Consider the following 26,009-nt stretch of genomic DNA (forward strand, 5'->3'; position numbering starts at 1 on the left):
AAGGCATGTTGAGGACAGCCTGCTGAATTTCAGGATTAAATCCTGACGACCTAAGCCTAATGGTGACAGCTGTATTAATAGCTCTTGCGGCTGTGTCTGCGGAGTCTAACGCTGACCTGATCTGGTTGTTTGTGAATGCTTGTCCCTCTTCTACTATCTGCTGGGCTCTCTTCTGTTGGTCCTTGGGGAGATGCTGGATAATGTCTTTCATCTCATCCCAGTGAGCCCTGTCATATCTGGCCATTAGGGCCTGTGAACTGGCTATACACCATTGATGCCACCCTTTTACCTGCAGCATCGAATTTCTTACTTTCTTTATCTGGAGGGGGTGCGTCCCCAGAGGACTGGGAGTTAGCTCTCTTCCTTGCTGCACTGACCACTACGGAGTCTGAGGGTAGCTGTTGGGTAATAAAGATTGGGTCTGAGGGTGGTGGCTTATATTTCTTTTCTACCCTTGGAGTAATTGCTCTTGCTTTAACTGGTTCCTGGAAGATTTGATGTGCATGTTTTAACATGCCAGGAAGCATGGGTAGACTCTGGTAGGTGGTGTGAGTTGAGGACAATGTGTTAAAGAAGAAGTCATCCTCAAAAGGTTCTGTGTGCATGACTATGTTGTGAAATGCCGCTGCCCAGGCTAGAGCCTGTGTATATGAGGTGCTATCCTCTGAGGGTGATGGCTTTGATGGATAGCACTCTGGACTATTATATGAAACGGGATCATCATAGAGGTCCCATGGATCAGTGTCATCTTGTTGTGAGTGTACAGAGTGTAATGGAGACTGTGAAGTGGGGGTAGTAGGCGGGAGACAGTTAGGTGAGGAGAATGAGGAGGAGACTGGTGAGGTGAAAACTGAGGAGGCGGAGATTTTTCACTGGTTTTGGCACTTTAGCTGGTGGCTGATCAGTGTCCAAACGTCCATGAAGGGCCAGTTTCCTCTTTGTTCTTAGAGGAGGTGCAGTGAGGATTTTGCCAGTGTCTTTATGGATTTGTATTCTGGCCTGTTTCGCGTCAAAATCCTCCATTTGTGTCAGTTCTTCTGCAAATTTATGGCTTTTAATTGCTTTGAAAGTCCATGCTCCTCGGTCTATGTGTGCTTTTTCGGCTGTGAAGCCGGCTTCTTCGGGATCGAAGGGCCTGAAGTACTTGTTGGCCTCGGCTCCGAGAGTGACTTTCGGGGCTTCAGCTCGATGGGTCGGTGCCTTATAATTTCAGAGCCTGTGCCTCAGCTCAAGTCTGAAGGCTTTGTTGTTGGTGTGGCCTTTCTCGGTGCCGAAGATGTTGCTTGGTCACCGGTAGTTTTCTTACAGGTGGAGCCATGGCCTTCTGGCAGTGGCGTCCCCGAGACCTTGTACTTGGATTGGGTCGGGGCAAGCGTACTCACATGCTGGCCCGCTGTTATCGGTCTGTCGATGTCGGACTCGTGTTCGGAATTGGACCCCCGAACGGAGACGGCGGTGTGGATCATCTCCTCCTCTTCTGCGTCAAGGGTTTCGGTGCTTCTGCACGCCATCTCTAACCTTCGCGCTCTTCGGTCTCTCAGAGACTTTTTAGAGCGGAGAGATCTACAGGCCTCGCAAGTATCCTCTCGGTGATCCGGTGATAAACACAGGTTACAAACTAGATGTTGGTCCTCGTAAGGATACTTGGCAAGGCACCGAGGGCAGAATCTAAACGGGGTCCGGTCTATGAGGCTTCGACAAGACTTTTGGTCGGGCCGACCAGGCCCAAGTTGGGCGCGGGTGCCCCGAAGGGCAAGTAGAGATCTGTATCCGCCGGTACCGAGGTGTCGATGATAGATGGTACTCGATTGAAAACAGTACCGCCGAATTTAGAGAGTTTGGAATATTTTTCCAACTCGAACAACCGGAGTGAAAAGAAACACGCCCGAACCAGATGGCGGAAAGAAAACAATCTAAGATGGAGTCGATGCCGATGCGCAATGGAGCCAAAAAGGAGGAGTCACTCGGTCCTGTGACTCAAAAAGACTTCTTCAAAGAAAAACAACTTGTAACACTCCGAGGCCAACACTAGATGACAGGACCTGTGCATAGCACGTGTATCTGCAGCTACACATGCCAAACATATATATATATAATTGGCAGTGTACCAAATTATTTAACATAAGGAGCCTTTGCATGAAAACGTCTGAAGGCCGCTGCGCTAGAGGGAACATTATTCCTAGAGTGTCCATGTACAAAGAGAAGCGCCCTTAAGTGGTTACCGACTGTTATCGGTAAGTAAGTAGCTTTTCGCCCCATTATGCAAAGTTTTCTGGAAACAAGTGCTGAAAGGATTTCCAAACTATTTTAGGAACACACTTTGAAATAACCTCAAATACCAAAATAATGCACAGGTTCACACTTGCTCTTTTATGCGAGATGGGAGAAAGCGAACGTGTTCAGAAACTTTTACAACGTTTGTTAATGCAGGTCACACACAGGATAGAATGCAAATAAAAATTGATGTCCATATTAATTTGCAGACTTAGTACTTTTATTTACAATTTAAAGTCTCCAGATAAGAAAATATTTTCAGTTACAGTAATGTCCTTTAAGGAGTAGGAACACTTCCTTAGACAACTGATAGATAGGGTTATCCATACATAAAGTGACAGCAATGTCTCTCCTCTGGCGCAAATGCATTTCACTATTGGCGCCACAATTCGGTGTGCCAAAAAGAACTGTGTAAAATCAAGCTATGTTAACCAATACGCCATACACTGCTTGGAACATTCCTGCTGTCTGAAAAAAGCAACAATATACATACATACATACAGAAACCAGAATACAAAGCGCATACATCTTCGAGTGCATTTAATGTTTCATTTCAGAAGGCCTGCGTTGCTGAATTCGCAGAGTGCATCATATATAAAGACAGCAATTGTAAATATGCTTTATGTAGAATACATCAACACTGCTCTCTTAAAGAGCATTTTTTAAACAAAATACCCTTTGATCCACCAAAGCTCACAGATGAGCCGCCTCAGAACACATTTTGAAGTTGGTTCTCGCTTGCGCCTTATATGCTTTTAAGTTAAACAATTGACTGTTTCGGTTCCCCGAGAGAGCTCCATGGTTTTGATTATCATCCGTTCATAAATAAATCAAGAAGAAACGTATAGTACAGTCAAATGAAAGTGAATACAAGAAATAGCCTATGGAACCTAGATGACCAAACCATATGTATGTAGCCCACACATGCTCTATATGCTCAAATCTCTGAATCTGACTCGGAGGGAACCTCTTCTTCGGTTATTTGAATCAATGGGTCCAAGTTTACACTGGCCTCACATTGGGGTTGGTTGTCTGATTGCTGTGAAAAAAAAAATGAAAAATTAGCATATGCTACATGACCTATAGATCACTCAACATCCACTGGTAATATATTCCTCTGAAACCAAATCGATTTAAAATCTCACTACAGAAATAGTAAAAATATAAAGGCATAGTTTCTTTCGGGAGCAAGAAAAACAAGCATTTGCAATGTAACGGGTCTCACATTTCTTCGAGTTAGGAGTTATTAGCTTTGTGAACTGCTAACTAGACTTTTCTTGCTACATTAAATGGAAAAAAAAAAAAAAGGAGCGCGATCGCACTGCGAAATAAAAATAACAAGTAGTCCAGAAACCATACGGAAAACATGGAGCCTCATATGTTTCCAGTAGTTGGTCGGTGCGCTCGAGGAGGGCTAAACACCGGAAAAGGCATGACGTACACTAATGAAAGCAAGCAGATTTTAAAAGGCAAAGCCCACGAACCAATGTAAGGGACTGACGTGACATGGGTGTGGTTAGAAGCCCAAAGAGAGATTACATCAGAGGACGGAGCGATTTGCGCTCGCCCCTAAAAAATAACCCCTCAAACCAGAATCTCCCCGTTGCTGAATCAGTGATAAGCAGAGGTATACGGCCAAAAGAAAATGTGTTCACAACAATATAATAGCCTGTGATGTGCCACTGGAGCCAACGTTTTTAGAAATTCTAATCATCAAAATTGTCTGCTTGTTTGAAGTTTGATCAACTGTTCAAATTATTCAATAAGCAGTTTGGGAATCAAGGTTAGGTTCTCCATGTCCTAGTACTTGGAAATCTCTGCCTTTCTTTCACTTTGTCTGCTGTCTTAAACTGCGAAAATGCCCTGGGTTAACCCTATGCTCTGGGCAGAAGGCCATTAAGGGGAAGTGCTGGGGATTTTAACATGAATGTTTTGCACCGGACATTCTATCCTAAAGGGATTTGAAAAATGGATCGCTTGTCATTGTTTCGTGCGATGCAATAACTTTGATGTACTGTGGTGTTTACAGGAATGGGATGTTGGCTTGGCCCTTGTCAGGTGCAAGTACCTTACTTATTGCTATTTTCTTTTTCTATTCAGCTAAGTTTAGTCCTGTCTTGGTAACAAGAAAAGCAAAGATTAGAATAGCCAAAGCAAAGAATATTTAACACAGGTGTGACAACTTTTTCAGTATTGGCCTTTTACTCATCACTTTGTATGCTGGCAGTTTCAAGGCCGTACAACCAATATCATCAGCAAACCACAAGACTCAATGTTGCTTAAAAAAAAAAAGAGGAGTTGCAGGAGCTGTCAAACATGACACAAATTAAATTTTATAGAGTCATTTAGCAACTTGTGGCAATACAGAAGCACTTCTGTTCAATCATTTGAAGTGGCATTTTGTTTTAAAAATACTTTGACTAAGTTAACGCATAGAACTCAAGTGGGCATCTTTCAAGCTCAAATCTTCCTATTTTGTGTACTTTAACATTTTTCCTAGCCAGCATAGCGGACGAATATCAATTCCTACGATTTAACTTTTCTTTTCAAATCTTAATTCTAGATAAAGTCGAACAGACTGTTTCAAAGGACTCTGCCCAGAATCCTTACAGAGACCAGGAACCATTTACCTGCAGGGAGATACCACTAAACCGCCACAAATACTACCTTCGCAGTTTTTACCTTCAACACTTGCTCCGGATGATAAATCCAAGCACTGACAAAACCAACAGTTCAGATTTGCATTGTGAGTCCTTGCAATTAATAATGTCTTGCTGCAGTGAAAAACCCCCGCAAAAAATGCTTTCTGTGTACAATGCATGCATGAGATAAAGAATATAATGTGTGATGATTCAGCGTACATTTGAGATGTAATATAATTCCTTATGCTTTGAAATGCTAGTGCTCTATAGGAGGCGGATGATACACCAAACGGCCAATAGCGTGATGTGAGCGGGAAATAGTCATGTGGGAGATGCCAAAGCCCATTTTAGATATAGTTTAAGTAACGAGTAACTACATATCATGTAGTCAAGCTAGACCTAACACTGGTCACATGGTGTGTGTGGGTAGTTAGAGTGGTGTGGGGTGGGAGGTGCATGTGGTTAATTCTTCCTTTCCTCACAGTTGGTAACCTTGTTCCTTCCCATTTCTCTCCCCTTCCTCATGGAGTCTTGTTCGACTTATGTATGAGTAAGCCTAGAGTTATCAAACTTGTACTGTAACTAGGTTCACATAACCTCAAAAGGAGTGATCCCTAACCCCTTGGGTGCGGGCTTCGGCCACTGGCCGACGCCCGCACTACCTCCCTGGTACGGGTCGCGACCAGTGGCCGACACCAGGGAGGGGGTTAATAAATCCTCTGGTGTGTTGCAATATTTTTATTTATTTTTTTGTCCCCGGGAGACACGGAAGCTTTTCCGTGTCTCCCCCCGCCCCTTTGTGACGTCACCATGTTGATTTCCCCATCGGAGCAGGAAGCGGCCTTCCCCACGTTCGGGAAGGCCTCATAAGAAAGGGGAGACTCTCCCCTTACTTACGAGGCCTTCCTGAAAGTGTTTCCTGGGGGGCACAGCTGTGATCGGGAGGGGAGAGGGGGGGGGGTCGGCCCCCTCGGAAAACGGGCCGCCCCCCCGGGGCATTTTTTTTTTTTAAAGGTAGGTGCCCCAAGTGGGAGCGCGATCACTTTGATAGCGCCCCTCCCCCCCCGGCCTAAATTTTATTAAAAAAAAAAAAAAAAAAAAGAAATGGACAGGTGGTCGCCCGTGGGAAGGGCGACCCCGTGTGGGGGCAATATTTTTTTTTTGTAGTTGTAGGGTTTACTGAAAAAAATATAGATCTATATATATATATAGATATATCTATATACAGGGAGTGCAGAATTATTAGGCAAGTTGTATTTTTGAGGATTAATTTTATTATTGAACAACAACCATGTTCTCAATGAACCCAAAAAACTCATTAATATCAAAGCTGAATATTTTTGGAAGTAGTTTTTAGTTTGTTTTTAGTTTTAGCTATGTTAGGGGGATATCTGTGTGTGCAGGTGACTATTACTGTGTATAATTATTAGGCAACTTAACAAAAAAAAAATATATACCCATTTCAATTATTTATTATTACCAGTGAAACCAATATAACATCTCAACATTCACAAATATACATTTCTGACATTCAAAAACAAAACAAAAACAAATCAGTGACCAATATAGCCACCTTTCTTTGCAAGGACACTCAAAAGCCTGCCATCCATGGATTCTGTCAGTGTTTTGATCTGTTCACCATCAACATTGCGTGCAGCAGCAACCACAGCCTCCCAGACACTGTTCAGAGAGGTGTACTGTTTTCCCTCCTTGTAAATCTCACATTTGATGATGGACCACAGGTTCTCAATGGGGTTCAGATCAGGTGAACAAGGAGGCCATGTCATTAGATTTCCTTCTTTTATACCCTTTCTTGCCAGCCACGCTGTGGAGTACTTGGACGCGTGTGATGGAGCATTGTCCTGCATGAAAATCATGTTTTTCTTGAAGGATGCAGACTTCTTCCTGTACCACTGCTTGAAGAAGGTGTCTTCCAGGAACTGGCAGTAGGACTGGGAGTTGAGCTTGACTCCATCCTCAACCCGAAAAGGCCCCACAAGCTCATCTTTGATGATACCAGCCCAAACCAGTACTCCACCTCCACCTTGCTGGCGTCTGAGTCGGACTGGAGCTCTCTGCCCTTTACCAATCCAGCCATGGGCCCATCCATCTGGCCCATCAAGACTCACTCTCATTTCATCAGTCCATAAAACCTTAGAAAAATCAGTCTTGAGATATTTATTGGCCAAGTCTTGACGTTTCAGCTTGTGTGTCTTGTTCAGTGGTGGTCATCTTTCAGCCTTTCTTACCTTGGCCATGTCTCTGAGTATTGCACACCTTGTGCTTTTGGGCACTCCAGTGATGTTGCAGCTCTGAAATATGGCCAAACTGGTGGCAAGTGGCATCGTGGCAGCTGCACGCTTGACTTTTCTCAGTTCATGGGCAGTTATTTTGCGCCTTGGTTTTTCCACACGCTTCTTGCGACCCTGTTGACTATTTTGAATGAAACGCTTGATTGTTCGATGATCACGCTTCAGAAGCTTTGCAATTTTAAGAGTGCTGCATCCCTCTGCAAGATATCTCACTATTTTTGACTTTTCTGAGCCTGTCAAGTCCTTCTTTTGACCCATTTTGCCAAAGGAAAGGAAGTTGCCTAATAATTATGCACACCTGATATAGGGTGTTGATGTCATTAGACCACACCCCTTCTCATTACAGAGATGCACATCACCTAATATGCTTAATTGGTAGTAGGCTTTCGAGCCTATACAGCTTGGAGTAAGACAACATGCATAAAGAGGATGATGTGGTCAAAATACTCATTTGCCTAATAATTCTGCACTCCCTGTATAGAGATATATCTATGTAGAGATATATCTATATATATATACATATAGATATATCCCTATATATATATATATATATATATATATATATCCATATATATATATATATATATATATATCACTTTTGTCAATACATGTGTGGTTTCCCTGGGGGCTGCGATCGCCCCCCAGGAAAACCAGACCTACATATAAAAGTGATCTATATATATATTTGCCACCAGTTGTCTTGCAGTTGCAGCTTGCGTCTTCAAAGCAATGCACATACTTCAACTGACGCATTTCAACTGTAGCTTTTAGGCAGCAATAAAAAAAGTCAAGTAAGTATTGTGATTATGTTTCTGCTACAAAAGGATCAGACTTTTGTCTAGTGGTAGTTTTAGTGCCATAAAGAAGCGCAGAAGGTTTATATGCCTACTGCAAAGAGCAAATCTGTATTTTATGTCAATAGCTGAGTACATTAGTAAAGTCAGCCATTACCTGCGCTATAATACAAATGAAATGTATGTGCGGGGGCGGCTATGGAGAGATGAAGGGCACTTTTGCTGGGTGGTAATGAGGGAATCCGAGGAGGAGGGATTGGGAGCACCAATAATGATTGTTGGACTGGGCGCAGGAGGTGCTAAAGACTGTGGCAAATGGTATGTGACAAGGTGTTTGAGTGTCTTGAAAGAATGTGCTGATTGAGGGAAGAAGTGCAGGTAAGGTGGCCTCTACTGTTGCACGTATCTCACACACACACCATCGATTTTGGGACTGTCTACGTAGGCTAGTGTTTTAGAGCAACAGTTTAGCCAATAGCAGAGATGGCATCTTGAAGGATGACTGCTGCCGTCACTCGGGTTATAGAGGACAGCTCTGACACGGGATCAGAGACTGAGACAGCATCTGAGGGATAGGACAATGGCACAGACTCTGGGAGTGAATTTTCTGTCAGAGGAGTCCCATTCAATAACTCCTCTTCCAGTAAATTATGAGGGAGGTGATGAGGACAGTCCTGCTTTCCCTTCGCAAGCACAGTCTGTGCAACGGGGTAATAGTGGGTTAGCCCAACCCAGAGAGCAGGTGAATGCGGCGGCAAGCAGAGAGAGAGAGAGTGCTCTCTTGGGAGCTCCCCAATTTAGTTCAGCCCCAAATTCCACCGCCCAAATCGTATTGTGGAGACATCAAAATTATCTATCACAAAACAAACTGGTTTTGTAAGGCAGGCACCTGTGTTTTTGGTCCTGGGTTCGGCGGCCATATAGAGAAACATACTAAACCCAAACATTTCTGGAAACTAGACATTCGGGGGAGTCCACAGAGGTGTGACTTGTGTGGATTCCCCAAAGGTTTCTTACCCAGAATACCCTGCAAAGCTGAAATGTTGAATAAAAACTCTATTTTTCTCACATTTCTGTCACACAAACTACAGGAATATGCTGGGATCCACAACATTCCTACCACCCAGTGATTCCTCACCTGTCCTGATAAAAAAACACTACCCCACTTGAGTGCCTATACCTAGTGCCTGCGTCTGGAATGGATCACCCCAGGGTGAAAAGCTGCCTCATGTAAGGACCAACATTGACCGTTGTGTGATCTATTCCTGTCGCGGGCACCAGGCCTACCTACACAAGTGAGGTACCACTTTTATCGGGAGACTTGGGGGAACGCTGGGTGGAAAGAAATTTGTGGCTCCTCTCAGTTTCCAGAACTTTCTGTCACCGAAATAAGAGGAAAAAGTGTTTTTTTAGCCACATTGAGGTTTGCAAAGGATTCTGGGTAACAGAACCTGGTCAGAGCCCCACAAATCACCCCATCTTGGATTCCCCTAGGTCTCTAGTTTTAAAAAATGCACAGGTTTGCTAGGTTTCCCTAGGTGCCGGCTGAGCTCGAGGCCAAAATCCACAGCTAGGCTCTTTGCAAAAAACATGTCTGTTTTCTTTGGGATAATGTGATGTGTTCACGTTGTGTTTTGGGGCATAACCTGTCGCGGGCACCAGGCCTACCCACACAAGTGAGGTACCATTTTTATCTGGAGACGTGGGGGAACGCTGGGTGGAAGGAAATTTGTGGCTCCTCTCAGATTCCAGAACTTTCTGTCACCGAAATGTGAGGAAAATGTGTTTTTTTAGCCAAATTTTGAGGTTTGCAAAGGATTCTGGGTAACAACCTGGTGAGAGCCCCACAAGTCACCCCATCCTGGATTCCCCTAGGTGTCTAGTTTACAAAAATGCACTGGTTTCGTAGGCTTCCCAATGTGCTGGCTGAGCTAGAGGCCAAAATCTACTGCTAGGCACTTTGCAAAAAACACGTCAGATTTCAATTTAAAAATGTGATGTGTCCATGTTGCGTTTCCTTTCGCGAGCATTAGGCCCACCCACGCAAGTGAGGTACCATTTTTATCGGGAGACTTGGGGGAATACCGAATAGCAAAACAAGTGTTATTGCCTCTTGTCTTCCTATACATTTTTTCCTTCCAAATGTAAGACAGTGTGTAAAAAAGACTTCTATTTGAGAAATGGCCTGTAATTCACATGCTAGTATGGGCACCCTGGAATTCAGAGATGTGCATATAACCACTGCTTCTCAACACCTTATCTTATGCCCATTTTGGAAATACAAAGGTTTTCTTGATACCTATTTTTCACTCTTTATATTTCAGCAAATGAATTGCTGGATACCCGGTATAGAATGAAAACCCATTGCAAGGTGCACCTCATTTATTGGCTCTGGGTACCTAGGGAGCTTGATGAACCTACAAGCCCTATATATCCTTGCAACCGGAAGAGTCCAGCACACGTAACGGTATATTGCTTCAAAAAAATCTGATATTTTTTGGAAAAAGTTACAGAGTAAAACGTGGAGAAAAATGGCTGTTTTCAGCTCACTGTCAATATTTTTTTATTTCAGCTGTTATTTTCTGTAGGAAAACCTTGTAGGATCTACACAAATGACCCCTTGATGAATTCAGAATTTTGTCTACTTTTCAGAAATGTTTAGCTTTCCAGGATCCAGCATTGGTTTCACAGCCATTCCTGTCACTAACTGGAAGGAGGCTGAAAGCACCAAAAATAGTAAAAATGGGCTATGTCCCAGTAAAATGCCAAAATTGTGTTGAAAAATGTGGTTTTCTGATTCAAGTCTGCCCGTTCCTGAAAGGTGGGAAGATGGTGATTGTAGCACCAGAAACCCTTTGTTGACGCCATTTTCAGGGAAAAAAACACAAGCCTTCGTCGGCAGCCCTTTTTTCCCATTTTTTTTTAAAAAAAACGAAATTTTCACTGTATTTTGGCTAATTTCTTGGTCTCCTCCAGGGGAAACCACAAACTCTGGGTACCATTAGAATCCCTAGGATGTTGGAAAAAAAGGACGCAAATTTGGCGTGGATAGCTTATGTGGGCAAAACGTTATGAAGGCCTAAGCGCGAACTACCCCAAATAGGGATCTGCACTGGTGGGGGGGAATGGCCCATCAGCTAAGAGGTTAAAGCACAATGAAAAGCTTGAGGCTCACTCAAGGAACAATACAGACCCAGAAAAGAGCCCTGCCAAGGCCTCTGTACGGAGACCTCTGATAAAGCAAGCTCAAAGAAACTTGTAAGGTGGCCTTACATGTTAGATGAGCTAGCACACGCCATCCAAATCAGTGTCAAGAAAGCTGTTCAGGTCTGGTCAAACCTGCCATATTTTAATGGTGCTGGGACCACGGGGACAACCACAACCCTTATTTGGTGGAACTAGACATGGAGTTTGTCAATACCCCATGCGGCTAGAGGTGCAACTCTGGAAGAAGGCAACAGTATTCTTGGTGGAGGCTGTAACTACGCGTGCGACATCTGTGTCAGCATTACTAGTCTTGCTGAGTGATGTCCTGGCCCCTCTGTCATTACGTTACGCGCACTTCTCTATAATGGGGGAGGGTCAACTTTCACCTCGAGTGTGAAAACAATCCTGATACACCTAATATTTTAGACACTAAGTATAGTGGGACCTAATCAACTAGTAAATGGGCCCATTCATGTTGATGGTCATACCTTAAATGGGATTTTTTCAAATAAATCCAATTTGACGCTGGAGGTTTCGATTGGACAGAGCTGGTCTGACCATATGCTGCTCCCCTTTCCGGATTTTTACTAAGCAGGAAAAGACAGCTTCCACATCAAACCTATTTTCTCCCACTACACGCAGCTGGGGCAAATTACTAAGAAACCTGAATTTTTCAATCAACCTAGGTACCTCTCGTCCTACTTTGGTGGGTAACATGGCAGCCGATGCCGCCTCCTTCAATGAATGGATTACTAATGTAATTGATCATTTCACTCCAGTCACACTAGGAAGAAAGAAGAAATCCAAGGATCCAACGAGACTTTATAAACCCTATATGTCTGGCAGGTGTCCCGGCGGCTGGAAATCTACCAAAGTCAGAAATAGAATCTCTGGTCGTTTTCCAGTCAGTCACTTCAGCCCAGTCTTGGCAGGCAATCTTGTTTTGAAAATCAGGATCACCAAATGACCCCTGCCCCCCATCACTTTTGCATAAAATTGTGGACAATCCAGTGATCAACAAAAAATTGTATACGTCACTAGCCACTGGAGAGGTCCCAATGGAGTGGAAACTCGCAGTGGTTAAACCTTTGCAGAAAAAACCTCTAGTTGATCCAAAAGTATTATCAAATATGTGCCCCATATCTCTGTATTACCTGCCATGAGTAAAATGCTTTAAAAACTGGTCAATACACAACAAATGTTTTTTTTTTTTTTTTAGAAAAAACTAATTTACTTCACTAATGCCAATCAGGATTTTGTCCTAAACATTCAACGGAATCTGCCCTATTGGAAGTAGCGGATACCTTTGGATGCAGGAAAAAATGCAGTGCTCATTTTACTTGATTTGTCCGTTGCACTTGACACCATCTCTCACGATATTTTGTTGCATTGTATCCAGGACTGCAGGATCCCAGGACTTGCTCTGCCTTAGATATTATCATTCCTCACAGACCATACACCAATGGTTCTATTAGCTCACTTCTCATCCACAGAAACAATAGTGACATCAGGGGTCCCTCAGGGCTCATCTCTGAGCCCGGTTCTTTTTAATGTATTTATGACCCCATTGATCTCGAGTATCACTTTTTTTGGTATGGAAGCCATGTCCTACATAGATGGTGCTCAGTTGTTCTTATCATTAGATAAAGCTTCCATCAGTTCTGAGGTTAACTGCCTTTCTGCAGTTATCCAGTGGATGCAATCCAATTATTTAAGGTGAAACACTGATAAAACTGAGATCATGTTGGTAGACGCATCCAACTCTTTTGTCCTCAGCAGATGGCAGCCAGAATATGCTACTCCACCTCCTGCCTTGGTTTAGACTGTCAGAAATTTAGGCACAAAATTTGACGCCACCTTGTCCTTCCGTCCACAAGTACTTGCAGTAGCAGGGATGTGTTTTTGTTTAATAAAATCATTAAACAAGTTTTTCGACTATCTTCTACTGGCAGCCAAGAAAACTGTTGAATGCGCGTCGATCACATCCAGATTGGATTATTGTAATAGCCTATATGCCGGCTCGTCCAAACAGGCGATTTACAAACTTCAAATGGTGCAGCACGCAGCTGCCAGGTTAGTATTAAGACTCACCTGATGTGCATCTGCCTCAACTACATTGATGAGCCTATACTGGCTGCCTGTACATAAACGGGTGCTCTTTAAACTTCTTTTACTAACTTTTGGAGAATACTAGTCCACCAGGCCAAGATATTTAACAGCCAGATGTACCCACGACATGTTTACTAGGCCTCTGACATCTTCTTAGGCAAATCTTCACAAGCCTGCCTTCTTCAGGCATAAGGTGGCAAATCTTTTTCAGTCCTTGGTCCCAGGGCCTGGAACAAAATTCCTATGCCCCTACGATTTACTGATAGTGAAGTAATTTTTTTTTTTTTTAAACTGAAGACCTGGCTTTTTACAACTCCTGATTGACTCTGCTATTATTTAATCCTCTGACCTGGTGATTTATGATTTTTTCCAGCATCACGATGGAGTGGTTTCTCAGCATAGCGCCAGGATGCTCCTTAGGGAGCGGCAGTTGTGCTATATAAGAATCCAATTCAATTCAACTGTGGGAGGCAGTGGGGCTGGAGATGGGACCTTATAGGGATCTCCAAGGTGGGTGACATATGGACGCAGGTTGATGTCACCCCCTGGCTTGACCTGCAGCGAGAATACCAACTGGCGCCCTCTGAAGTGTTCAGCTAAGTGCAACTCAGTCACGCACTAAGAGCGATACTCCCAAAAGGGACAGACATTCCAGAGTCTCCTTTCTGCCCTTAGAGGACAGGCTACTTGACGAATATATGCCCTCAAAGACCACCTCCTTGACTTAAAAGAAACTACTTAATCACTCCAGCGATGTCTTGTTGCCCCTAAAGGAAAAGTGGGAGAAGGATGACTGTTGGACCTGGCCCTTTTTGCAGGGTTATCCCCAAACTTTTTGCCTCCTTTCTCCTATTTTTTCAGATCTGTTTTGTAGGCTTTAGGACTCTGGGTACTTTACCACTGCTAACTAGTGCAAAAGTGCATATGCTCTCTGTCTAAATTGTGTTTTTGATTGGTTTATTCATGATTGGTAGATTTGATTTACTAGTAAGTCTCTAGTGTAGTGCACCATGTATGCCCAGGGCCTGTAAATCAAATGCTACAAGTGGGCTTGCAGCACTGACTGTCACCCACAGCAGTAGCCCTGTAAACATGTCTCAGACCTGCACTGCAGCATGTGTGTGTGCAGATTTAAACTGCTGCTTCGACCAGGCAAGTGCATCTACTTGCCAGGCCCAGATCTTCCCTTTTACTACATGTAAGACATCACTAAACTAGGCCCATGGCACCCCCATGGGCAGGGTGCAGTATATTTCAAAGGTAGGACATGTACTGGTGTGTTTTACATGTCCTGATAGTGAAAAGCTGCTAAATTCAGTTTTCACTATTGCAAGGCATCTCTCTCCCTCAGGGTAACATGAGGATAACCTTGAAATATCTTTTAAGTGTAATCTCTCATTGGTAGCAGATAGAGGTGCGGAGTTTGGGTTCTCTGAGCTCACAATTTAAAAATACATCTTTTGGTGAAGTTTGTTTTTGAATTGTAAGCTTTAAAATGCCACTTTTAGAAAGTTAGCCATTCTGTGCCTCTGCCTTTCTGCTGAATACACACCTGGGTCAGGAAACCAAGGTGTGCCCTGCAATTCCTGATAGATCTTCCTGAGCTAGAGTAGTGGGAGGAACTGACACTTGCACCTGAGTAGGGCTGTCTGTCCTCACACAAAACAGTCTCCAACCCCCTGAAGTATGTCTGGGGTCAGGGCAGGGAAAGACAAGGTCTTGTGCAGTACAAAGACTTCTCTTTGAAGTTTGCCTACTTCAAAGACAGAAATTGGTATAAGAACTGGACCTCTGACCCCACATAGTTAGAATCCTTATGGACGGAGGACAATCTGCCAGGAAGAAGAGCTGGATGCTGTAGGAGGGACAGCCATTTGCATGCTGCTTTACTGTCCTGACCTTCTGCTGGCTGCTCCTATCCTAGGAGTGAAAGGACTGGTTTTGTTTCTACATCTGCTTCCAAGGGCTTGGACTGAGCTTGCTTCTTCTTAAGAAGTCTGAGGGACATCAAAGGCTTCATCTGCCGGCACCTGGGCTCTCTTGCTGAGAGTCCTGACTCACCAAGTGTTGCCAAATCCAGTTCCTGGGCACTTGGGAGTGAGTTCTGGTGCAATTAAGAAGAAACTAAGCACACCGACTCCAGAGCAAATTTGGAAATGGAGCCACTGTCTCAACTCCATGCAGCACTTGCACAAGAGCCGTGGTCCCCGCTGGGTGTAACAGCCATGACTGAAGCCGCTACAGCACCTCCAAAATCCCACCACGGTGTGAATCCAGAGCACTGTGTCACAGACGTCTGTGGCACCACAAAGTCAACACCTCGCATCTTGACCTGCTGGATTCATTGCCCCTGCCTTGTCGTATGGAACCGACGCCTTGCCACAGATGCTGCTTCACCTCCCCTGCAATCGTAAGTAACCGACGCCTGACCGCCCCTGCATGGCAGCACAGAACTGGTGCCTCACCTCCCCGGTATCAGTAAGGAATCAGCACTGCACCAGCGAAGCCGCACCCCCCTGACTCCTTGCAACGTCTTTGTTTCCTCGTAGTTTTCCAAGGTACTGTACCAGGGGTCCGTGTGACTCTGTGACCAGCCTGCAATCCCTTGCGAGTGGCGTCAGACTGCTGGAAACAACTCCGTCAAGAAGCTGTGATAGCCCCAGTTGCTATTGTGTTTCTAATTGCTTTACTAAGATTTAATCTTTAAAAAGTGATACCTATGCTTGTTTCTGTTAGATTTTTGTCATTTTGGTCTTGTTTTACTCAGGTAAATATTGGCTGTTTCTAAACTAGTGTGGAGTGTTTTTGTGGTGTTTTTACTGTGGTACAGTGTGTTTGTGCATGCAAATATTTTACACATTGACTCTGAAATAAGCCTGACTGCTAGTGCCAAGCTACCAGGGGGGTGAGAGCAGGGGTTATCTTAGCTTCGTAACTCCCTTACCCTGACTAGAGTGAGTGTCCCTACTTGGACAGGGGGCAACTCACTGCCAACTAGAGACCACATTTCTAAAAGTGACTGATGATGGAGAGTGAGAGGAGGCCCTGACTGCATCCAAGGAGATGGAGACACACTCTGGGTTCAGATTAGTCCAGATGAGGTTCCTCCATCGCTCCTAATGTGCCCCAACAACAATGGTAAAGATGGGATGGGCTTGAGACGCACTTTGCCTGCGGGCAGACGTACCTTTTTGTCATATCCTTTGTTAGTGCTTAGGAAGGCAAATATATTGGACAGCAGTCGCAGAATGCCTGAGGATGGTGGGGGTGAGGGCATCAGTGTATCCACAAAACAATATACTCTGAACATCTAGATTGAAACTGATGTCACAAGGGCACAAAGGATATGAATGATGGTTTGACTGGCTGTAGCAAAAAGAAATACTACAAAAGCACGGGGAGCTGGAATGGCTCCAGATACGGGGGCTTGGAAGCGAGACATGGATTTGTGTATGATGGCAGAACGGGTAGTTTACGAGGGCAGGGGTTGTACCTGAAATGGGAGAAAATCTGTAAAGACTGGGACACTTATAGAGGCCACATATGTCCTGATTTAAACCGAGGTATTATTGAAGAGGAAAGGCCAGGACAAGGAACCGGGGAAGCGGACAATGTCTAAAGTGATGGGAGGAGAGCGTGGGGCTGCTCCAGTTCAATCTGAAATGTATAATTATACTAATCTGGCAGATTATTTCATCTAATGTTTTAGACTACAAATTGGGTGTGGTGTTTGATGCCAAATACTAAATACATGCTGAACTGCAGAAGAAATACATTTCTTTGACTGCCACGAGCATCTTCGACATGAAAACACTTTGCCTGTTGTAGCGGCAAATTCACTTTCTTTTATGTCCTGATCATTGCTCCTAAATGTTACGCTCCTTTGGTGAAGGACATTTCCAATAAAAACCTGCTAAAAGAAAAGGCACTGCTAAGCTTTTATGTAAGTTTAAAAAAACATTTAATTTTAGAGTCCATAATTACAGACAATTTTTAAAGAAAACCACATGAATCGAATTTAGTCAGGAACACACTGTACATATTATACACAATTACAGCAGAGCAGGGTCAGCTTTAACCCTGGTGGCGTCCGGTGCAACAATCTTTTTGTCACCCCTCCCACCCCCACAAACCCAACCCTCCCTTCCCCAATGACTGCCTCCTCGGATTCCCTCTCTATAACCCGGCAAAAGTGCCCTGCATCCATTCGTATCCCCTCTTTGAAATACATTTCATTTGTCTTAAAGAGTGGGAAAGGGCTAGCTTTACTAACCCACTCAGCTATCCACATAAAACATAGATATGTTCTGTGCAGCAGGCATATTAACCATCTGCGCTACTTTACCGTGAGTCAAAACTGCCACTAGACAAAGCTCCCATCTCTCTCTCTAGCAAGAACATGAATCACAAGAGTTATCTTGCATTTTTATTGCTGCCTGAAAGCTGGATGCACAAGGAACTCTGCAGTGGGTGCTTTTAAATGGCGAGTTATTGCTCAACACAGCACCCTGCCTGGGGTCAGTTCTGCCGTGCTCCCCACCCGGTTAACGCCCAGTGCAGCAGCAGCACTGATCACACTACCCTAAAGCCGGTCCTGCAACAGACCGGGCATAAGTTGTTAGTGTGTGGCAAGAGGCGAAGGGTCCATTCATAATTATATGGTTTCTATTTAGTCACAAACTTCAGTTGCTTGCAGCTTAAGTATAATTAAGAATCCAAACTTGCAGCCATCCTAATGGACTGTAAAAGTAAAATAAAAGTAAACATTATACAGCACGCTGCACTCAGTGGTATTGCGCACCATCTCAAATTTGCTGCTGTGCAAGATTTGGGGAAAGTGAGAAGACAAGAGGTAACTAAACAGGGTACATCAAACTATCTCATAGACAACGCTAGTTCATAATGGTAAAGGTGCCTGTTTTGAACATGCAACCATTGTAAAACCATTTGGAAATAAAGTCTGACTGACTGACTGACTGACCCTGCCGTGGACCACAGCAAAAACAATTTGAAATGAGTCACTAAGTTAGGAGGTCCTAACACAGAATCATTAATTTGGGTTCGAATTGCATTGTACAGTTTCTTAAATTGTTGCTATTGCTCCGCTGTAAAAAAACCACTAATACAATTCACATTAAAATCTATATTCTTTATTGTTGCTACCTTGGTCGAGTATTACTTTAAGGCAGCCGGTCCTTGGGACTTCAGCAAGAATTTAGGCCCATATTTATACTATTTTAGCGCCGCATTTGCGGCATTTTTTGACGCAAAAGCGGCGCAAACTTGCAAAATACAATTGCATTTTGTAATCTAGCGCCGTTTTTGCGTCAAAAAGCGGCGTAAATGCGGCGCTAAAAAAGTATAACTATGGGCCTTAATATATGATTTTTTAGATCAGTGAGTAGTCCCTGTATCTCTGCTGTTGAGGAGGGTGAGGGGATGATATGAAAGGGGCGATGTGACACAGGAGGAGGAAAGATCTTTCACTCCCAGGAAACAAAAAAGAAAATGGAGAGGGAAACAGAAAATTATTCGAAATTTTCTGACCTATAACTTCCCGTTTATAACATCTGTTGCATTCAGTGCGTTCAATGAATATAATCCTCCCAACGAAAGTATCAATCCCTTGTCTACACTCCCATCTCACCCATGCTATTGAGGTAAGATACAGATTGCTTGTTATGAATTGCAACAAAAAGGAAAAGAGTATTTGCATAAACTATTTTTACTGGTGGGGATTGATGGTTAGTTGTTAGTGGCAAAAAAAGTCAAACCCACTGATTTAACTCTGCAAAGACTAGAACTGCATGCAGCTTAATTATAGGCTTCAATTAATGGCTGAATCTAGCTAAACCACCGTTTATGTTACTTCTGTAAACAAGAAATCATGGTAAGGCTATAATTTTAATTTAATTAGACGAAAGCACATCTGCTGTGCACACGTGGGATTCAATTTCCTCAGAAGCATGGACGCAAACTAACCACAGACGCGGAACAGTTCTCCGGGTCTATGTTGCGCCTAAGACACACACTCACGTGAAGTGATTGGTTTTATAAAAAGACCACACCTGATTAAAGTGGACGAAGGGAAAGCCATGATTATGATCCAAAGCATATTTCAAAAACTGGATCAGTGCTGAAATTTAAATCCTGAAAATGAGCAACAGACATATCCACCACACACACAAGCAAATATTAGCTTACTTTTGAATCTGGTGTAGCAGCCGTTGCAGTACAGTTCGTTGTTTCGGATTCTGACTTCTGCCCCGGTCTGTGAGCCTCCAAGATCAGATTCACAAGCGACACACTGAGGAAAATAAGTGCATTTGAATGCCAAAAGTGGTAAGTGGTCTGTAATGAGTCATAAGGTTTGCAGCAAGACAAAGGCAGCAAAACTTGCACCCTGAATCCCAGCAGCAGCAGAGCAACATTCAATGGTTAGAAGGCTAAAAAGAAGCCAAAGGGAGCAAATACAATTTGTTATTGCAGAAGTGAGGACAGATTAAAAAAAGAGAAGCAGAGTCTGAAAAGGTCATTCGGTTAATAAAAGCTCACCTAGAATGTGGTTGAAAACAAAAAAAGATTTTGAAAGCAAGGGCGTGATCACCACTTGCAGATGCCATGCAACATTATGTGCACCAAGGTAGGTAACTTTACCAACTAAGATTTGCTTTAATGTTCGTTTAATCTGCTCTTAAATAATATATTAATTAATTATATTGTTTGCCTCTACTTTAAGCGTATTTAAGTGAACTGTATTCCCACCATTTTGTTTTCAGTTGCTATTTAAAGTGATCCTTAATATTCTTTACGAGCAACTGTTAGGACCTTTTTTCCTGTTTTGTCTTTCACTATAGTTGAGATTTCACGAGGGAGCATTAGGATTCCGTCTTCATTTCTTTTGGTGTTTTACTTTTCTCACAACTTATCAGTGGGAGTTAGTAGGTTCCTAGTGAAGTAAGGAAGACTTCCAAGGTACAATACTATAGCCTTCCTTTTATTCCACTTTGATGTGCCTGGACCTGCCCTTAGTGTAGCCAGAGCCCATGCGCTTCCACCGCATACTAACTCTCCCTTTTGCGGAAACCAAAGTGAAAATCTTCAGAAGTAGAAAATGATTTAGGGGAGAAAGTAGTGAACTGATTAGACAATCTTTTACACAACTATCAAGAAGCCATTCAGGCCACAGACTTTTGCGTATAGTTACTCTTCAATCAGGTTCGAGTATTTACTGATTTGTGATAGTGAAATTCATCCTATCTTTAAAATGCTTTGCTGGTTGCCATTTCAATGAATAACTGAATGCAAATTGGGCTGCTGCACATGTGAAGCAATTACTCTAAATTAGTGATTCCTGAGGGCTACAACCGAAGCAGAAACTTGCCAAGAGGTTATGTTTCTAATGTTGGCAATATTCAAACTCTGCCTCAGATTATTATTATTTTTATTTTATTTTTTTCCCTACTCCGAGACTCTAAAAATGCTATTATATTACCCCTATGCCTACTTCCCGTATGCTTTTAGGAAAGAGTTTCAATTTGTATTGGGTCAAACAGCATTTGAATATGGACTTTGTTTTACTTCCATATAAGGTGCACCTTGAGGTGTGAACAATATATTCGCGTCAGGATTATCCGGGTGGATTGTATACAAATGTTTTATTGCTCATCAATAAGCCTGTATCTTTAAGCTCATTCTACAGTGTGCCATGATTGACAAGACTCTAAAAAATGTAAATAAAATAAACCAATGAAATGTTTAACGTTTATGCAACCATTATACAACTGATGATCTCCATCAAATTTCCCACAAAGTGAAAGAAAGTGTATTATACTTCTGTTGGGTTCATGATCTGTGCTAATGTATTCTAGCATGAACACATCCGCAGGCATCCTTCTTAAACGGGATCAAAATGAAATCCATTTTCCAAAGTTTGTTTTTTGCCAGTGCACAGTCACATATTTTCCTCATTCTAGTTAAGAAGCGGCGTATCTTAACGGAATTTTAGGCTGTGGGCGTTGCTCTCCAATATACCACATTGTTACCATATGTTTTAATTTGTTTCGGTTTCATGGTTTTACTTTATGTCAGTTTCTGTCTTCTTTTAAATCTTCCTGATCCACCACGGACTGTTGGCTAGTGTGCTCAGCCAAAATCTTTGAGAGCTTTCTAACTGCATCAGCTTTAAATATACAACACAGTGAGCTACCAAATTTATAAACTACTGTTACATGAAATCATGCATGCGAGATAAAGCTGGTGTTAGTTGAGCGCCCGCAACCAAGTTTCAGCAGAGCCATGCGTTCTTCAAGGGCTGTTGCTTAGGTACCCTTCCCAACTCTCACCTTAAAACACTGTATATGATAACAAAGACCCAGAGATTCGATGATCATGGCAGCTCCCTTGCCCAGATTGTTATTACAATATGAGCACAATTTTTTTCCACTCACAGACCTAGATACAGAATGAGAAGATCACTGGAAACTGTAAATCAGCTGACTAACGTAAAAATATCTTAAGACTCTATAACATACTGCTGCTAGAACGTGAACAAAATACTTACACATGGAACAATAAAGCCATACTTACACTGCGAAGACGCTGCTTACCAGGAGACATCCCAACACACCTCAGATTCATCCCAACGTCCCTACTCATTCTTCAGCCACACACAATATGTACCCAAAAAAGGAAGATACCTATATTTTCCAATTTTGTTTCAATGATATTAATGAAACCAAATGTCACCCTCACACATTCCCGGAAGAATTCGATATACAAATTCTCACTTCTATATGCATACTTATATTACACATACAGACACACACACACCGACCTTCAGTCACGGTTAGTAGATTCTACTGCAGAAAGAGTTGCAGTTGCAACTCTGTTCTGTTGATGTCCTTTTCGGAGGTTCCTTGTTACTGTCCAGGAAAAGTTTGATTTAGCCATCATCCTTCAGTCTACGACCAAGTTGCACTTTTTAAATACATGGTGATAGGGGTACCCAGAGGGGCCGGCCCATCAAATAGAATATGAACATTCAAATCAATTGTTTCCTCATGAGTACGATCACACCTAACACACACAAAAATGCCAGAGGACACACAGTAATGTCCAAAAGGTTATATGTCAAGGGGAGATCCTATTATTTCCTCGGCACTCCAAAACTAAGCAGACACATTCATGAAAGCTTGCACATGGGAAATAAACTCCTTGGTGGCAAATAAGGCATGTTTAGGAGGGAAAGCTGTGTACAGTGCTTTATTCACGACTGCTCCTGACACAACCAGGTGCAGCATGCAAGACTGTCTTCAAAACTGACAGCAATGCATTACAAGCTTTGTTGATTCCTGGGCAATTTCAGTTCGCCAAACCTGTTCAAACGGACTTAACAGCTGAAAATGTTTGACTAGGGCTCTGATTGGACAATCATGCAAGAAGGGTAGAAACATCCAATTTTGTGGCAATGATGTGGTGTTTTAGTGCACACGATCTGGGCAGCATACACCTTGAAAGTTAGAGTTTGCAGTGATGATGCTAGTCCCAATGACAAAGTAAAAAAATATCTCTGTAACAATAAAAAAAATGTTGTGTGACAGTAGGTGAATCGTTACTTTAGAAGCCAGTGCCTCAGTACTGAACAAGCTAATCTCCCTGGTTGCTAGATTTAAGATTTGGTCCATAGCTCACACCGTAAATAATTCCAGGAAACGATGCTGGATTAATTAACAGAGGTTTATGTATGTCACACAGATGTTTAGTTTTCTCAATGAAATAATGGGTCCCGTAATCGTGTAGATAAATGGAATTACTCTGAGCCCTAGATATTGGGCAGCCTTCTAGAGTTGATCTGTAGTGTCTTCTTAGAACCTTGCTTGATGCATTAAGAAACTGTTCCCGATAAGAGCAGAGTATCGCTGACTTGCAATCTACAGAGTCCAGAAAAATAAATGATTTGGCGGTACAGATGATTAAACACTGTAACAAAGTTCTATGGTGGAGGAATGCTTTGCTAGTCTAAGAAGGAAGAAAGCAGCCTGTCACTTCAAGATGTCAGTATGACTTCATTAGATTGGGACAAGAGAGGTTTTAGAATATTGATTTGCTATCTGGACTTAGTTCAATTGTCTATCTTGGAACGTATAAGATCCTGAAGGGTGAGACATCGATATGGAAATCCTGGATAATTCTGAAGGGATTCAAGCCACTGAATAGAAAATGAATGAGCAGGTCCTGAACCTCTTGAATTAAAGAAAAGGGCTTAGTCTTTAAGCAGTGATTGCAAACCTCATGTTGCTTATTGCTAAAGCTGCAACCTTGCAGTACAGATGCAGCAATTTTAGACAGGAATAAGCTCGCCCCATACCTATACTTTTCTAACTAATGTCTGCAGAGAAAGCAAAATTGAGCAGCAGCCTTTTCACTGAAACTCCAGTCATGGTCGTTGATAATTGTATGAGCCAAATTGTAGTATTTTTGTTTCCTTTAACAAAAGTATCACCAGCTTGTAGACTAATAAACAAGTTGTCCAGAACAAATAAGCTAATCTAATGGTGCTGTGATAAGTATTATCGTGTTAGGCATACCCCATAGACCTTACACGTGGCTGCTGTAAAGTCCTGACCGTTTTCTCAAAGCACCACAGTAAACACAATCATCAAAGTGGGCCCATATAATCTATTGCATTTATGCAAACAAAGTCTTTTCGTGGTTCTAGGATTAAAATACAAGATGGTGAAATCCAGGGCATTCAAGCCAAGAGCTCCTATGTAATAACCTGCCCGTAGAGCCACATAAAATATTTCCCAATTCCCATAGGAGATTTATTTGAACATTATTTTGCCAGCAAACTGAGGGACTATGATGTTCTTAATATAGCTTGTGCCCAGTCTCATTACAGTTTAGACCCTCAAATGTTTGACAATGAGGAAAGAGAACAAATTGAAGGATATATGTGCCTTCAAGGGCTATACTCATGCTTAAGGTCCAAAGTAATTGTCCTGCAAAGATTGCCACTTGCGTCCAAAGTGAACTAGAGCAAAACAGAGAACAGCGAGGGTTATGAGCAGTGGGTTCTTTGGCTGTCTTGTGCAATTCATATGGCCAAAATTGGTGAAGAATAGCCTTTGAGCAGCTAAACAGAATGTCCTTTATGGAGCATGAAATGAATATCCAGAAAATGTTATTGAATAAACATTGAGACCCCCTCCTGGTTTAAACGTATCAGTGTCATTGTTTTGGTGCACTGTTGGGCGTCCAACAGAGAGAAGACGCCAACACCACAACAACCACTGACACAGAATCCCTTCCAGCTTTTTACAGTGTTATGCATGTCCACTGGTGTCTAGTTGGCAGAGAAAAAGGCCATGATTAGCACTTGGGTTGTTTGAAATTCTAAACTGCCATGAGTTTGATGGAAAGAAATTAAATTTAAATGAAAGTAAAAAATAAAGTAGGTGTGAATTTATATAAGGTGCCAAACCTAGCTAAAACTTAGAGAAATCTCAGCAAACGACCCAAATGTTTATAGCCAGGGGGTACATCCTGAGTCCGAAAGAGTGCTAAAACAGTTTAAAATCCCAATACTCTCTCCTAAAGCTCTATCATCCAAGGACTTGTACAATATGTGGATGACTACAGAAGGCAGGCATGGATGTAAAGTCGGAGTCCTGCCTGTCATTTCGAATGGCCAGCTTCGTTTCATGACAGGTGCTCAGAGAACAATATGCCTTGATGATTACCCATAGCAAAAGTGACTGAGCTGCTTTTTTGGCTTTTGGGAAAACAAGTAAAGCAACAAGAAGGGAGATGGCTGAAGCCTGAATAGAGACTGGATGAGTTTCTTTGGACCTCTTTTCCTTTTTTTTTTTTTTTTATCTCATCTTCCACAAATCAAGCATGGTGGCCAATATAGTGGGAACCTGGAAAATGGAGGAAAGAAAAAGCTCTAATAATTCAATTTCTATGTCATACAGAACACTGCTCTTGGGAAAGGAATATGTAAATAGCCTACTTTTGGAGGCACCTGCATCCACATCTCTTTCTGGACTTCATAATATTGTGCAACTTTAGTACAGTAATGTTAGTGGGAAGAAAGGGCATTTCATTGTCTCCTCTATGTTACAGAGGTCCTTTTGAACTAATCTGGCACAGCAACATAATCCAATGTTTTTTAAAGGAATTTCTCCTCACTCAACATGGATGACTTTTCTGATTTATGTGCAAAGAGTCACACAGCGAGAATGCTGGTTTAGAAATGCCAATACAGCACTAAACCATAATCAGCAACAATCATCTGCACATGGTCAAATTAAACTATTCCAGATAATTTTTCAAATTTAACCTGAAAAATTAGTTTGGGGAATCGGCAACTGTCCTGAAAACCTACTTGGAATGATTGATGAAGACCAGGTAAATGGTAAAGGAAGATGAATTTCCAAGGTAAAATGCTTGTCCTAAGGAAGAAAGTTATATTTGTGCTACAGCGTAGGCCATCTGTCTGACCAGCACTAGTAAAGCATCATGCTCTGCTTCTAAAGTACCCCAAAATGGATACAGCTAGAATAGAAATTATGCATGTTAGACCTGACAACCTTATGGTGGTCTTTCCCCCAACTTTTCCCTACCAGTGGAACTTCTCCCTGGATGGGACTCTTGGCTCAATTCTG

The 26,009-nt window shown here is 42.6% G+C and overlaps 1 protein-coding gene across 15 annotated transcripts in view; it reads right to left on the bottom strand.

Annotated features, from left to right (window-relative positions):
• Positions 1-2,472: 2,472 nt before the first annotated feature.
• LMO7 (LIM domain 7) overlaps positions 2,473-26,009 on the bottom strand; it is a 411,754-nt gene continuing 388,217 nt past the window's right edge. For all 15 annotated transcript variants that reach the window (XM_069205263.1, XM_069205262.1, XM_069205261.1 and 12 more), the window contains 3 exons: positions 21,684-21,792; positions 19,543-19,645; positions 2,473-3,313 (listed from right to left, as the gene is read on the bottom strand). In XM_069205263.1, the coding sequence (XP_069061364.1) occupies positions 3,288-3,313; positions 19,543-19,645; positions 21,684-21,792 (238 nt within the window). In that variant the 3' untranslated portion in view covers positions 2,473-3,287. The remainder of the gene's footprint in view (positions 3,314-19,542; positions 19,646-21,683; positions 21,793-26,009) is intronic.

This window comes from Pleurodeles waltl, chromosome 8 (assembly GCF_031143425.1).
Source record: "Pleurodeles waltl isolate 20211129_DDA chromosome 8, aPleWal1.hap1.20221129, whole genome shotgun sequence".
NCBI lineage: Eukaryota > Metazoa > Chordata > Amphibia > Caudata > Salamandridae > Pleurodeles > Pleurodeles waltl.